Source organism: Dendropsophus ebraccatus, chromosome 4 (assembly GCF_027789765.1).
Source record: "Dendropsophus ebraccatus isolate aDenEbr1 chromosome 4, aDenEbr1.pat, whole genome shotgun sequence".
NCBI lineage: Eukaryota > Metazoa > Chordata > Amphibia > Anura > Hylidae > Dendropsophus > Dendropsophus ebraccatus.
The window spans coordinates 30,726,996-30,739,982 of NC_091457.1; the positions used below are offsets into that span (position 1 = coordinate 30,726,996).

General features: G+C 42.3%; 1 protein-coding gene across 1 annotated transcript; it reads right to left on the reverse strand.

Moving 5' to 3' along the window:
- Positions 1-2,836: 2,836 nt before the first annotated feature.
- On the reverse strand, positions 2,837-5,507 carry LOC138789243 (mRNA decay activator protein ZFP36L2-A-like). Its single transcript, XM_069967847.1, has 2 exons — positions 5,484-5,507; positions 2,837-3,562 (listed from the first exon to the last, which is right to left on the reverse strand). The coding sequence occupies exons 1-2, from the start codon at positions 5,505-5,507 to the stop codon at positions 2,837-2,839; spliced, it is 750 nt and encodes a 249-aa protein (XP_069823948.1).
- Between the last annotated feature and the right edge of the window lie 7,480 nt (positions 5,508-12,987).

Here is a 12,987-nt window from a genome sequence, read left to right on the forward strand (position 1 = left end):
GGGTTAGAGAGGTTGGACCCCCCCAATCTTACTTGTCCTCTATCCTGGACAAGTTTTATGTTGAAATACCACTTTAACCAGGTGAATAGACCTAGTAACAGCTCCTTGTGGGGAACGTTTACTAGCAATGGCACATGTCCATGTTTCGAAAACAACGTAGACCACAATTCTGAAAGCTATGTCATTTTCAGTTGTCTTTTTAGACTTCCCTCAGACAACTTTTGCATGGCATTTTGAGATTAAAAACCACAAAAAAAAAAAAAAAATAGCTTGCAGTTTCTCTGGCCTTCTCAGTTTAGCACAAACCATTACAGGTATTTTATCCTCTATAAAGGAAAAAAAAAAAAGTTCCTAAATTTCTAGCTGGGAAAAAAAATAAAAAAAATGTATATTTGTGTTTTTGGCCCCCCCTATAAAAGCAGTGCCGTACATTCCTTACATCACTGCCTGGGATCCCCTCCTGTTTGTATATATGCAGATATCAATGAAATAAAGCATGCAGAGATAGCACATCCAAATGCAGTGTGGGTTTAATGCACACCAGTGCATTAAAGGGGTTATCCAGCGCTACAAAAACATGGCCACTTCCTCCCCCCCCCCCTCCCTCTGTCTCCAGATTGGGTGGGGTGTCAAACTCAGTTCCATTGAAGTAATGGAGCTTAAAGGGGTTATCCAGTGCTACAAAAACATGGCCACTTTCTTTCAGAGACAACACGACTCTTGTCTCCAGTTCATGTGCGGTTTGCAATTAAGCTCCATTCATTTCAAGGAACTGAGCAGCAAAACCCTGCCCAAGCTGGAGACAAGAGTGGGGCTGTCTCTGGAGGAAAGTGGCCATGTTTTTGTAGCACTGGATAACCCTTTTAAAGGGGTTATCCAGAGCTACAAAAACATGGCCACTTTTCCCCCCTACTGTTGTCTCCAGTTCAGGTGTGGTTTGCAATAATACTCCATTTACTTCAATGCAACGGAGTTTCAAAACCCCACCCAAACTGGAGACAACAGTAGGGGGAAGTGGCCATGCTTTTGTAGTGCTAGATAACCCCTTTAAACTTATATTGCTTTGGAGGTGTTGGCTGTGCCTGGTCTGGTTTTGTGAGACCTGCACCCACTTCTACATTACTTCTTGTTCTGTTCTGCTACTTTAAGGCCACATTCACAGAACACGAATGTTGAATGCATGTAATGCCCCCCCCCCCCCCCCCCCAGCAACTGTAATAAGATGCTGTGAGCAGGTAAACTGTATTCATATGCACCACGCTGTAATCAATCAGCCGCCATCATTGTGGCGCATATGCATACAGTTCTCCCGTTCCCAGCATCTTATCACCGATGCTGCCCAGGTGGGGCACAGAACGTGTGAATGCGGCCTAAGGGCCCTTTTACACAGAAAGATTATCTGACAAAGATTTGAAGCCAAGGCCAGGACTGGATTTGAAAAGGAGAAATCTCAGGCTTTCCTGTATGACCTGATCTCTGTTTATAGTCCGTTCCTGGTTTTGGCTTCAAATCTTTGGCAGATAAACTGTCAGATAATCTTTCTGTGTAAAAAGGCCCTAAGACTTTTTGTATGCAGATATCTAGTTTTAAGCACTGGAGGCAGGCTAAGTGCATCAATATCTCCCTCCCCTCTGATGCTCCAGACCTGAACAGACTTCATTCTGAAGAAAGCATGTCACCAAGGAGAGGAGAGATCTGAGCACTTAAAGTGACTGTACCACAAGGCCCAGGCTGAAGCACTGGAGGCGGGCCAACCCACCCCCAGTGGTAAGAAACCCCAGCCCCTCCATGATGTGACTCCATTAGAATCAATGAAACCCTATCAGAGGGGCTAGGGTTTCCTCCCACTAAGGGCGGGTTCACACTACAGAATTCTCGCGGACAATGTCCGCGGAATTCCGTCAGCTGTCCGCCCGCGCGGGCTTTTCCGCCGGCTCCATAGACACCATTCTATGGGCCGGCGTATTCCACGATCCCCTAAAAGTAGTGACATGACACTTTCAGCGTATAGCGGAATACGCCGGCCCATAGAATGGTGTCTATGGGGCCGGCGGAAAGGCGCCCAGATGTGCGGGCGGACAGCTGATGGAATTCCACGGACATTGTCCGCGAGAATTCCGTAGTGTGAACCCGCCCTAAGGATGGGCCGGCCGCCTCCAGTGCTTCAGCCTGGGCCTGGTGGTACAGTCACTTTAAGATGTTCGGACACTTGCATATATGAACTGTAGGAGATCTCAGGGACCAGACAATATAAGGAACTTGTAGCACTGCTAGAATTGCAGTGGCACTGATCAGGTGGCTGGCCGAATTTATGGACACATAAGAATAATGCTACACAAGTGATTAAAAAAAAAAAATCATAGTTTTAATTAGTGACATTAACACATCTTGTCCAATAAAATCATAAGTCACCCAATAAAGGTCCATTAGGAATATTAAAGTTTACATCTAAATATAGGGTTAAGGGAATAATTTAAACATTTATGTACATAAGAGCCATGAAACAGTGGATAAAAGCAAGTCAGATTTGCAATTGACAGAACCTGAAGAGTTTTAAGGGGTTATCTGGAATTCAGAAAAACACAGCTACTTTTGCTAAAATAGCACCACCATCGCTCAGGTTGTGTGCAAGGCGTTACAATTCAGCTTCATTTACTTTAATGAAACATAGTTGCAAAACCCAAAATGAGGAAAGGAGAGGTGCTGTTTCTGGAAGTAGCCATGTTTTTTTCTAAGCCTTGATAACCCCCTTTAAGATACATGTAAGCAACACTGAAGCACAATATACAGTCAGCTTGTCAAAAACTGTTTCCTGGGAATTATCATCCCGCTCAGATCATTCAGAGAGGTCCTCCTCTTCTCCTAGGATCTGTAGCCTCAGTGCAAGTGGCAAAAGCAAACTTGAAAAGTTAAAAGCATTGTTAGCAGAGGACTCACAGAAAAGTTCATTCCCATTATCAGCATCAGGTTCTGATGGGGAAAGGGACCCACTTCCAGCATTACTTCCCGCTCCCCAGCGGTCTGGAGGTGGGGTGTGCTTAAACAGGCAGTGGACACCATATGGACACACACCAAGGGCTGCATAATGACGGCAGACATCACGCACTGCACGAGGGTGCTGGAAGAGGCAATCCAAGCCATAAGGACAACCTGCAGGTGAGCGCCAAAGGCGGCATTGCTTTTTGCTGTAAAAAGGTGAAGGGCGACGCTGCCTGAGACGAATTGTATCAGGCACTTCCCTCTTTTCATTATGGCTATGTATGAACAGGCAGCGTGGGCCATAGCTACAGGTTCCAAGGATATGGAAAGAGCGGCAAAGCTCCGTTTTGTACTTTGGGTGCTGAAATGGTGGGTGGAGATCACTCAGGCCATGGGCAAACTGGCAACGATTTCTGTAAGCACAAAAGCCACTTTCAGCATATCTATTGCAGAGCTCGGTCTTGTAGCGCATGGAGGAGAGCCCGGTACCCTTGGGTGCAGCACAGGACACAAATGGGAAATCACCCAAAGGTAAATTGATTGAAGAGATGATATCCAGACTGTTCGAGAGCTCCAGTAGTTTCTGCAAGACAAAGTTTTAGATTATGCTCCCACAGTAGGAACTCCCAGCAACTAACATTACCAGTTATAACAAAGTGAAGCACTTTGTTAGCTTGGCGGTCTGCTTATCAGCTTTCTGCCTTCTAACTCAGTGCTGCTCCTAGTGCCTGGAAAAGCTGGATCCAGTCCTGGGAAACTGGGAGAAGGTCCCATGACTGAACCAAGCTTTTCGAGGCACCCGGAGCAGAGCTGCACAGAGTTCAAAGGCGGCAGGCTGACAAGCAGACTGCCAGGCTAGTCAGCAGAGTTTGACATGACTGAACTAATCGGCCCAGATTTATCAAAGGGGTCTCCAAACTGCACATACTGTTTGTCTCCTCTTCCTGCTCATTCTTCCTCCTCAGCCCCTCCATAGGTTATAATGGACAGCAAATCTGTCTTCACTTCTCTGTAAGGATATGTTCACACTGAGTAAAAGCAGCAGAATTCCCACAGTGTCTATAGGAGGGCTCATGTGCCTCTGCTTCCGTCACTCTCCGCATAAAGAATTGACATGTAAATTCTTTGCGCAGAGAGCGACGGCGCGCAAGCCCTCCAAGAGAGACACTGAGACATGCAGGAGAGCTCCACGGCCAATTTTACTCAGTGTGAACACAGCCTTACATTGTAAACCATTTCCATTAGTCAGTGGCCATACAAACTTAAACAGGACAAAACTCCTGTATATACAGGATTTAACCACATTTTAGGGTAGAATCAGAGCTGCCCTATGAATTAGGATTGCAAAATAGGCTGAACTAGATTTATGTCAACTTAGTTTTACAACCCATGTTTGTTACTATGTCACCTTCTAATCTAAACATTACCTAGTTTCTCATCTTCCCCATAGAGAATAAGCTAGCTGATAGCAGGGACCCTAATCTCCAGTTATAACGTTACTCTACTCAGCTTCTTTGGGAACTGGCAGAAACACTGTATCAACATCTAAGGGTGTACACATACAGGATCTGCAGTAGATTTGATGGCCCAGAGTTACTTTGCATTGAATCTGCAACTTCAAATCTGCACTCAAATCTGCTGCAGATCCTGTATGTGTGAACGCACCCTTAAGCTGCTGCAGCCGTTACCCATATGTGCCACAGGCTGCACAAGAGCTTTATACAGTGCTCTAGGGAGCCAAATCAGCCCGACTGAGGGTTCCTTTACACAGATTTTTGAAGCCAAAGCCAGAAATGGATTTAAAGAGGAGAAATCTCAGTCTCATGACCTGTTCTGTTTAGTCTGTTCCTGACTTTGGCTTCAAAATTCTGTCAGATAAATCTGTGTAAACACAGTAACAGTCTGGTTAAATTAATTAGTCACCTTATTCCAAAAAGCCATGACTAGACTGCTAGGTGTAAGCCATTGGGAGCATGTACCTATATCATCATTTTTTGTTGTATCAGGCAGTGTAAAGACCCTCTAACTGGCTACTTAGCCATGTATTTCTGGCCATGGTCCCACCATCTTGTGTCTTGGCACAGAGTTATAACTCAGGGGACTGGACATTGGGAAATTGTACACCTACCTATTTTGCTGTGGAAGAAACACAAAGCTGTAAGTACTGTCCCATGTTACCAGGCCTCTGTTTACCTTATTATCTACCATTCCTTGGCCATATTACAAGTTTATGCCTGACTACAAGACTTCAGGGCCCCATGAGTTACTAAATGTAAGTTTAATGCACAAATAAGGTAGAGATGGTACTATACAGCACAGGTAAACCCCAGCAAACATGCCACCAGGAGAACTCCACCATCTATAGCTGAGCTAGCTGCACCACAACTGACAGCATGCCCACTGACTCTCCGTAATAGCTCTCAAACCTTATATAGAGATGACCAGCTTCTACATACACAAAGCCTATACTAATGTTCTGATGCCCTCTCCCACCATACATTCACCTTCGCCTCCTTCTTTAGGTCCATAATGTTGGATACCAGCCAGTTCTAAGCACAAACCTGTCCCAGCCATCTCCCCTCTGCTGTTTTATATAAACATATGGCCGATCAGGGACGAAGGGAAAGGCGTGACTAGACAGCAGACGAGCAGCTGATTGGCTGGAGTCAAAGCGGGAAAATTAATTGTGGACACTTGTGTATGTGGTGGTCACGTGGTATCCTGGCCACTATATAGGAAGAGGTCTGTATATTCCTAGTATTGATGGGGGAGGGCAGGATGCGACTATGGTACCGTGCTGCTGTAAAGCTTCCTCAAGAAGTTCCTTAGGAGAAATAAAACGTGACCTATATGGCTGGGTTCACACTCCATTTTGTGTTTACACTGTTTCCATTTCATTATTTATAAATGTTACTATATATGAAGGTATAACTACATTATTGCATACAGCAGAAAAACATGTTTTGCAATGCTTTTTTTGGATGTAGGGCCTGGTCCACACTGCTTCTTAGGGCCCTATTACACTGGACTAGAGATTAGCGAACCGGGTTCGAGTCGATCCGAACGTTCAGTATTTGATTAGCTGGGGCTGCTGAACTTGGATAAAGCTCTAAGGTTGTCTGGAAAACATGGATACAGCCAATGACTATATCCATGATTTCCACATAGCCTTAGGGCTTTACCCAAGTTCAGCAGCCACCGCTAATCAAATGCCGAAAGTTCGGGTTCGGATCGACTCAAGCATGCTCGAGGTTCGCTCATCTCTACACGGGACCATTATCGTGCAAAAAATCGTTGTATCTTTTGAGTTTAAACGATAATCGTTCTGTGTAATTGCAGGCAACAATTGAAAAATCACTTGTGTATCGTTGATTTAGATCTGAACCTAAAATTATCGTTAATCATTCGCTAATTGTTCGCTGTAATTCCACATTCGTTCGCTCAAGTTCTGCATTTTTTCACTAATCGTTCAGTGTAATTGCACATTGATCATTGTTTTGCTGGGATCAGAAGGAATAAACGATCATAGTAACGATCACAATAAGATCTGTGTAATATGGTGAACAATTTCAGGTTAACGATAAACAATCTCATTTGCGATTGTTTATCGTTAGTCGTTAATCGTAAAAAATCACTCAGTGTAATAGGACCCTTATGCTACGTTTACACAGAGCGATAATTCACCCAATCGATCGTTTAACGATTTTGAAGCAACGATTTGGTTTTTATAATGATCAGCGTTTAGACAAATAAATTGTTATAGAAATCCTAAGAAAATTTGTAAGAAAAATCGTTAATGCGATCGTTTTTAAGATCGCTTAAGCCCATCTTTTACATAGGGTGAATCTTTGAAAGACTGTTTACACAAAGCGATCTGCAAATTTTTAGCGAACGATGAACAACGATTTGAGAACATGTCGAAAGATCAAAATGAACGATTTTTCGCTCATCGCTTGATCGTTTGCTGTGTTACACGGAACGATTATCGCTCAAATGCAATCGTTATTGCGAAAATTTTAACGATAATTGCCGTGTAAACGCAGCATTAGGCTCTGTTCAGATGTCCTTTTGGATGCAGCAGGGCCTTGACAAATGGAGCCAGACAGACCCTATTGATTTTAATGGGTTCTATTGTTGTAATGGAGTCTCATGAGTTAAAAAAAAAAAGCAGTACATGCAACTTTTTTTGTCCGTTAATTTAAAATGGACTTCCAGTGGAGCCTCTGCTGCAATGTAGTTTCCACGTCTTTTTTTGGTGCCAAAATGCATAAGTTTGTGCATGTTTAACCAGAGGGTGCATTTGTACCAGGCCCACTGGTTAAGGCATGGGTCTCCAAACTGCGTCCCTCCAGCTGTTGCAAAACTACAACTCCCTTCATGCCTGGAAAGCTAAAGCTTTGGATTTGAATGTCCAGGCATGATGGGAAATGTAGTTTTGCAACAGCTGGAGGGCCGCAGTTTGGAGACCCATGGGTTAAGGTCACATGCCATAGGCCCTTTTCAAATGTCCTGCAAAGTTGTCTGTGATTGTGGATCCACAATTACAGATCAATTTATTGCCCATTAATTTCTATTGGGCTATTCTGTTCTATTGCAGAGCTGCATTACCAATAGAAGTCTATGAGATCAACTATTTTTTTTTTATCAGTTCAACATTTTTGTGGATTTAGTGACTATTTTTCACAGGTCACGGAGTACGAATAGAGGACTTATATGCAGACTTGAGAAATCAATGAACGTGTGAACGAGACCTTACTACTATTCAATTTTATCTATGAGTCAACCAAACAGAATTACAGCGGTATTCCCATCTGTTCATGTGACATGCCATACATTCCTTATAGATGTCTTGGACAGGCACCTGTCTTCAGATTGAGGGCCCAGTTGTGGCTGCCAGAAGTTGAAAAGCAGAAAAAGGATGAGCTGCAGATGTCTTAGGGTACAAACACACACACCGTATACGCAGCAGATCTGCAGCAGATTTGATGCTGTGTTCAGTTATTTAGATCTAATCTGCTGCGTATTTGCTGCGTCTTGCAGCAGTAAATATGCTGCGTATATGGTGTGTGTGTTTGTACCCTTAAGGTTCAATTACACAGAAAGATTATCTGACAGAATATCTGCAGAAGATTTGAAGCCAAAGCCAGGAAAAGACTATAAACCGGGATCAGGTCATAAAGGAAAGCATGAGATTTCTCCTCGTTTCAAATCCATTCCTAGCTTTGGCTTTAAATCTGGCAGATAATCTTTCTGTGTAAATGGACCTGTGCGTTTACACAGACAGATTTATCTGGCAGATTTTGGAAGCCAAAGCCAGGAATGGATTTGAAAAGAGGAAAAATCTCAGTCTTTCCTTTATGACATGTTCCCTGTTTATAGTCTGCTCCTGGCTTTGTCTTCAAAAATCTGTCAGATAAATCTGACTGTAAACACACCATCACACACTTTGATTAACTTAAAGAGTCACTGTCGTATTTTTTTTTTTTGCAGAAATCAATAGTCCAGGCGATTTTAAGAAACTTTGTAATTGAGTTTATTAGCCAAATCTGCCATTATCTGCATGTAAAAAGCCTTTTCCCAGGTCCCCCCCTCCTTCCTCTTTTTCATCCACTCTGAAAAATCTGAAAATTGTGACTTGTTGCAGGAGACGTCCCCTGTCTGCTCTAGGGAGAGGGGAGGGGGAGGAGGGAGTTAGCCGGCAGCAGAAAGCAGATAACAGAGGATTACAGGCACGGAGCTGGGTGACAGCTGTAATCTGAGCTCAGACAGGTCAGTGGTGACTGTCACAGGAGATATCCCGTGAGGGATTTGTAGATTAACTCTTTGTTGTCCTGTTTTGGTCTTTTCTTTAGCTCTCTCCATAGGAGAACAATGAAGACAGGGGGGAGAGCTTCAAACTGCTTTTTCATGATAAAAATGCATTTTTCGGATAATAAACCCAATTACAAAGTTTCTTAAAATCGCCTGGACTATTGATTTCTGCAAAAAAAAAAAAATCACGACAGTGACACTTTAACTTTTAACTGATGCTGCGTTTACATTGAACGATTATTGTTAGAATTTTCACAATAACGATTGCATTTGAGTAAACATAGCAAACGATCAAGCGACGAGAACATTTCATGTTCTCAAATAGTCGTTTACTAAAAATTCGCAGATCGCTTCGTGTAAACAGTCTTTCAAAGATTCACCCTATGTGAAAGATGGGCTCAAGCAACCTTAAAAACAATCGCAATAACCAAATTGTTGCTTCAAAATTGTTAAACGATCAATTGGGCGAATTATCGCTTCGTGTAAACTCAGTTTATACAGACAGATTTTTTAAACCAAAGCCAGGAATGGATTTGAAAAGAGGAGAAATTACAGCCTTTTCTTTAAAACCTGTTCTCGGTTTATAGTCTGTTCCTGGCTTTGGCTTCAAAAATCTGTCAGTTAAATCTCTCTGTGTAAAAACACCATAAGACTTTAAAATGAGTTGTGTACTAAGCAGTAAAATGGACCTTGCTTATCTGGAATGAGGTAAGATTGGCATGAGTGGCATGAGGTAAGATTGGCAAGAGGTGAGTGGCATGAGGTAAGATTTTGCCTGATGGTACTGTAACATGATTTTGGCATAAAGTAAGCCAACCAATAAGTGGTGAAAAGTTAAATCAGTGTCTAAAGAGACTCCAAACTTATCAAAGCATAAGTCACTATGGCACATTCTATTCTTTAGCTAGGTGTGAAACCAGCCTCATCCACACGTCAGTTGTTTTTTTTTCTGTACGTAAATGAGGATCCTGACTCTAGATGAAAAAGAACCCACTGATTTCAATGTTGTCATCCACACATCGGACCACTGATTCAATAAAAAAAAAAAAAGTAGGATCTGCACTTACACGGTTTAAAGCATTGCCCAGCAAGCCCTGGCAGGTTCCACCCTGTGGCCTTTTACTGACCTCCTGTCAGTTTTTGCTAATCTGCAAAAAATTATGTCACACTGAGATCCTGGCGAATTACTGGTCCTGCGGAAAGACTGATGTGTGGATAAGGCCTGAAACGCCCTATTACACAGACAGATTTATCTGACAGCTTATTGAAGCCAAAGCCAGGAACAAACTATAAACAGAGAACTGGTCATAAAGGAAATAATGAGATTTCTCTTCTTTTCTACTCCATTCCTGGCTTTGGCTTCAATATTTTGTCAGATAGGGCCTTAAATCTGGGATTGTAACATTTTTATTTCCTGGAATGCTTTAATACACTTTTACTGCTCATAAACATTGTAACAGTTTATCAATTAGATAATTTTCCTGTGAAGAACTACTCCTTGATCTTTAAATGATTTTACTTGACCCCCTATCATTATTTGAGCTACTTATTCCTTGTTGAGCTCATCTTTTTGATCAGTTTTTTTTTTCCATAAAATGTATTTAGCTAAAGAATCTATTTTTCTGAAGGGGATTATTTTATATTTGATCCATTTATTATTTCCAGTTGTTTAATGAGGATATCCTACCATTAAAACTATCCCATATCCACAGGATAGATGATAAGTGTATGATCCTAATGGGGATCACAACGTTCCTGTGGAATGAGGTGGTGGTTAGGCAGGCATACCTACCCATGAGTGAGTTTAAAGGAGTTATCCGGCAAAAATCTTTTTTCTTCAGATCAACTGGTTCCAGAAAGTTATATAGATTTGTATAAATAACTTCTATTTTAAAATTTCAAGTCTTCCAGTACTTATCAGCTGCTGTATGTCCTGCGAGAAAAAATGTTTTCTTTTCAGTCTGAGGGTATGTGCACACTGAGGAATTCAGATGGAACCTCCGTCGCAGAATTCCCAGCTCACGGACTGCAGCGGGCACGCGCTTTTTTGCCCGCGTCATAGACTCCATTCTATGCACGGAAGGATTCTGCCCTCCGTCCATAAAATGATCAAGTTAATTCTTTGGATGAGGAAGGCATCCGCCCGTGCATAGAATGGAGTCTGACATGGGCGGTGACGTGCACGCCCGCTGCAGTCCGCGAGCTGGGATTTCCGCAACGGAGGTTCCATCTGAATTCCTCAGTGTGCACATACCCTAACACAGTGCTCTCTGATGACATCTCTGTGCGAGACAGGAACTGCCCAGAGCAGCAGCAAATTCCTATAGAAAACCTCTCCGGCTCTGAACAGTTACAGTCTCGGACAGAGAGGTCAGCAGAGAGAATTCGGAAAAGAAAACACAGCTTCCTGCAGAACATAAAGCAGCTGATAAGTATGGGAAGACTTGAGATTTTTAAATAGAAGTAAATTATACATGTCCAGTTAACTTACTATTCCATTATTTATTTATTTAATTTTTTTTTGCTCAAACACATTCTGTACTGTTTCTATAAGTGTCTATAGCAGTGGAGGTTCAGATTTTCTGAAACAGAGCTACAATTCTCTTGCAGAGCTGGAAAAAAAAATGCAGTTCTGGTTGCCTACAGTCACAAGGTGGCACATGTGGTACTATCAGCTTCTATTTATTGTTCCTGGACAACTTGTACAACAGGGACAGTAATGCAGCTTCCAGCCACCAATGGGAGCTCATCACAGCACACTTGTACAGCACAGCAGGGACAGCATACAATATAGCAGCAGGATAACGGCAGATTGTGAGCAGCTCTACATCTGGCGCCGTGGAAGGGAACATCGGGGTTGGTGCAGGTGACAGTGTCCATGTTCTGCATGCAGCTGCTCTGCAACGGACAGTAAAGGTAGGGGACAATGGCGGCAGGCAATTCAGCAATAACTCTACTAGGTCTAATTTTCTGGGAAACAGGGTAGTATTAAAAATTAAATGTGTGCTGTCCTAAAACTACATTACCCTCAAAAGCCTCATCTATCCTTCTTACCATTTCAGCAGCGTTCCTGTGCTCCATTTCTGCATAGCCTTTTGTGCACACAGATACAGTGGACGAACGCGCAAAGTGTAATAATGGCAGACTCGAGCAACTCATATTTATCCATGCAATGGTAATAAGGTGAAATATTCTGGTAATCCCAGGAAGAGCAGCACAGATGGCAAGGGTCAGTCTTTCTCCGTGTCACAACAAAATCAGTCCTGCTGTGTGCTAGGTTGGGTTGTGTCATACTACTGTAACAGGGGCCATTTTTAAGAAACTGCCCATTAACCCCAAGACAAGATTAACAGTGCTAAATAATAAAAGGTATTGGGCAACACCTTTAGGCTGGGTTCACACTACGTATATTTCAGTCAGTATTGTGGTCCTCATATTGCAACCAAAACCAGGAGTGGATTAAAAACACAGAAAGGATCTGTTCACACAATGTTGAAATTGAGTGGATGGCCGCCATATAACAGTAAATAACGGCCATTATTTCAATATAACAGCCGTTGTTCTAAAATAACAGCAAATATTTGCCATTAAATGGCGGCCATCCACTCAATTTCAACATTGTGTGAACAGATCCTTTGTGTTTTTAATCCACTCCTGGTTTTGGTTGCAATATGAGGACCACAATACTGACTGAAATATACGTAGTGTGAACCCAGCCTTAATATATAAATTTTTCAGTTTCATTTTGTGTCCCAGATAACCTCTTAAAAGGTTTCGATGCTGAGAATAAAGGTCATTTTCAGCAACGTTTTCAAGGCACTGACTCGCCCCATCATTTACCATAAATATTAGGATAGTGCTCTGGAGTGATGAGCATCGGAGTGAAGTCACTGCATAACACCTCCTCAATATTCATGAGGAGGCAGTGGGTGGAAGTGCCCGAATGCAACAAACCACCTAATTTACATATTCATTTGAAGATTTAACAAAATAAAAAAAATAAAAAACACAGTGCTAAGGAGGAAGTTTAGAGTCTTCAAACCTAAGAAAAGAACTAGCACATTTTTATATATTTCCAGACCACAAAACAGATTTTGTTTCTGTATTAGAACCTGTAGTGCAGATTTGGAGCACAGAATCTGAAATCTTTTCTTCAGTGTGAATATATAATTTCTTTACACAAGAAAACAAACTAAA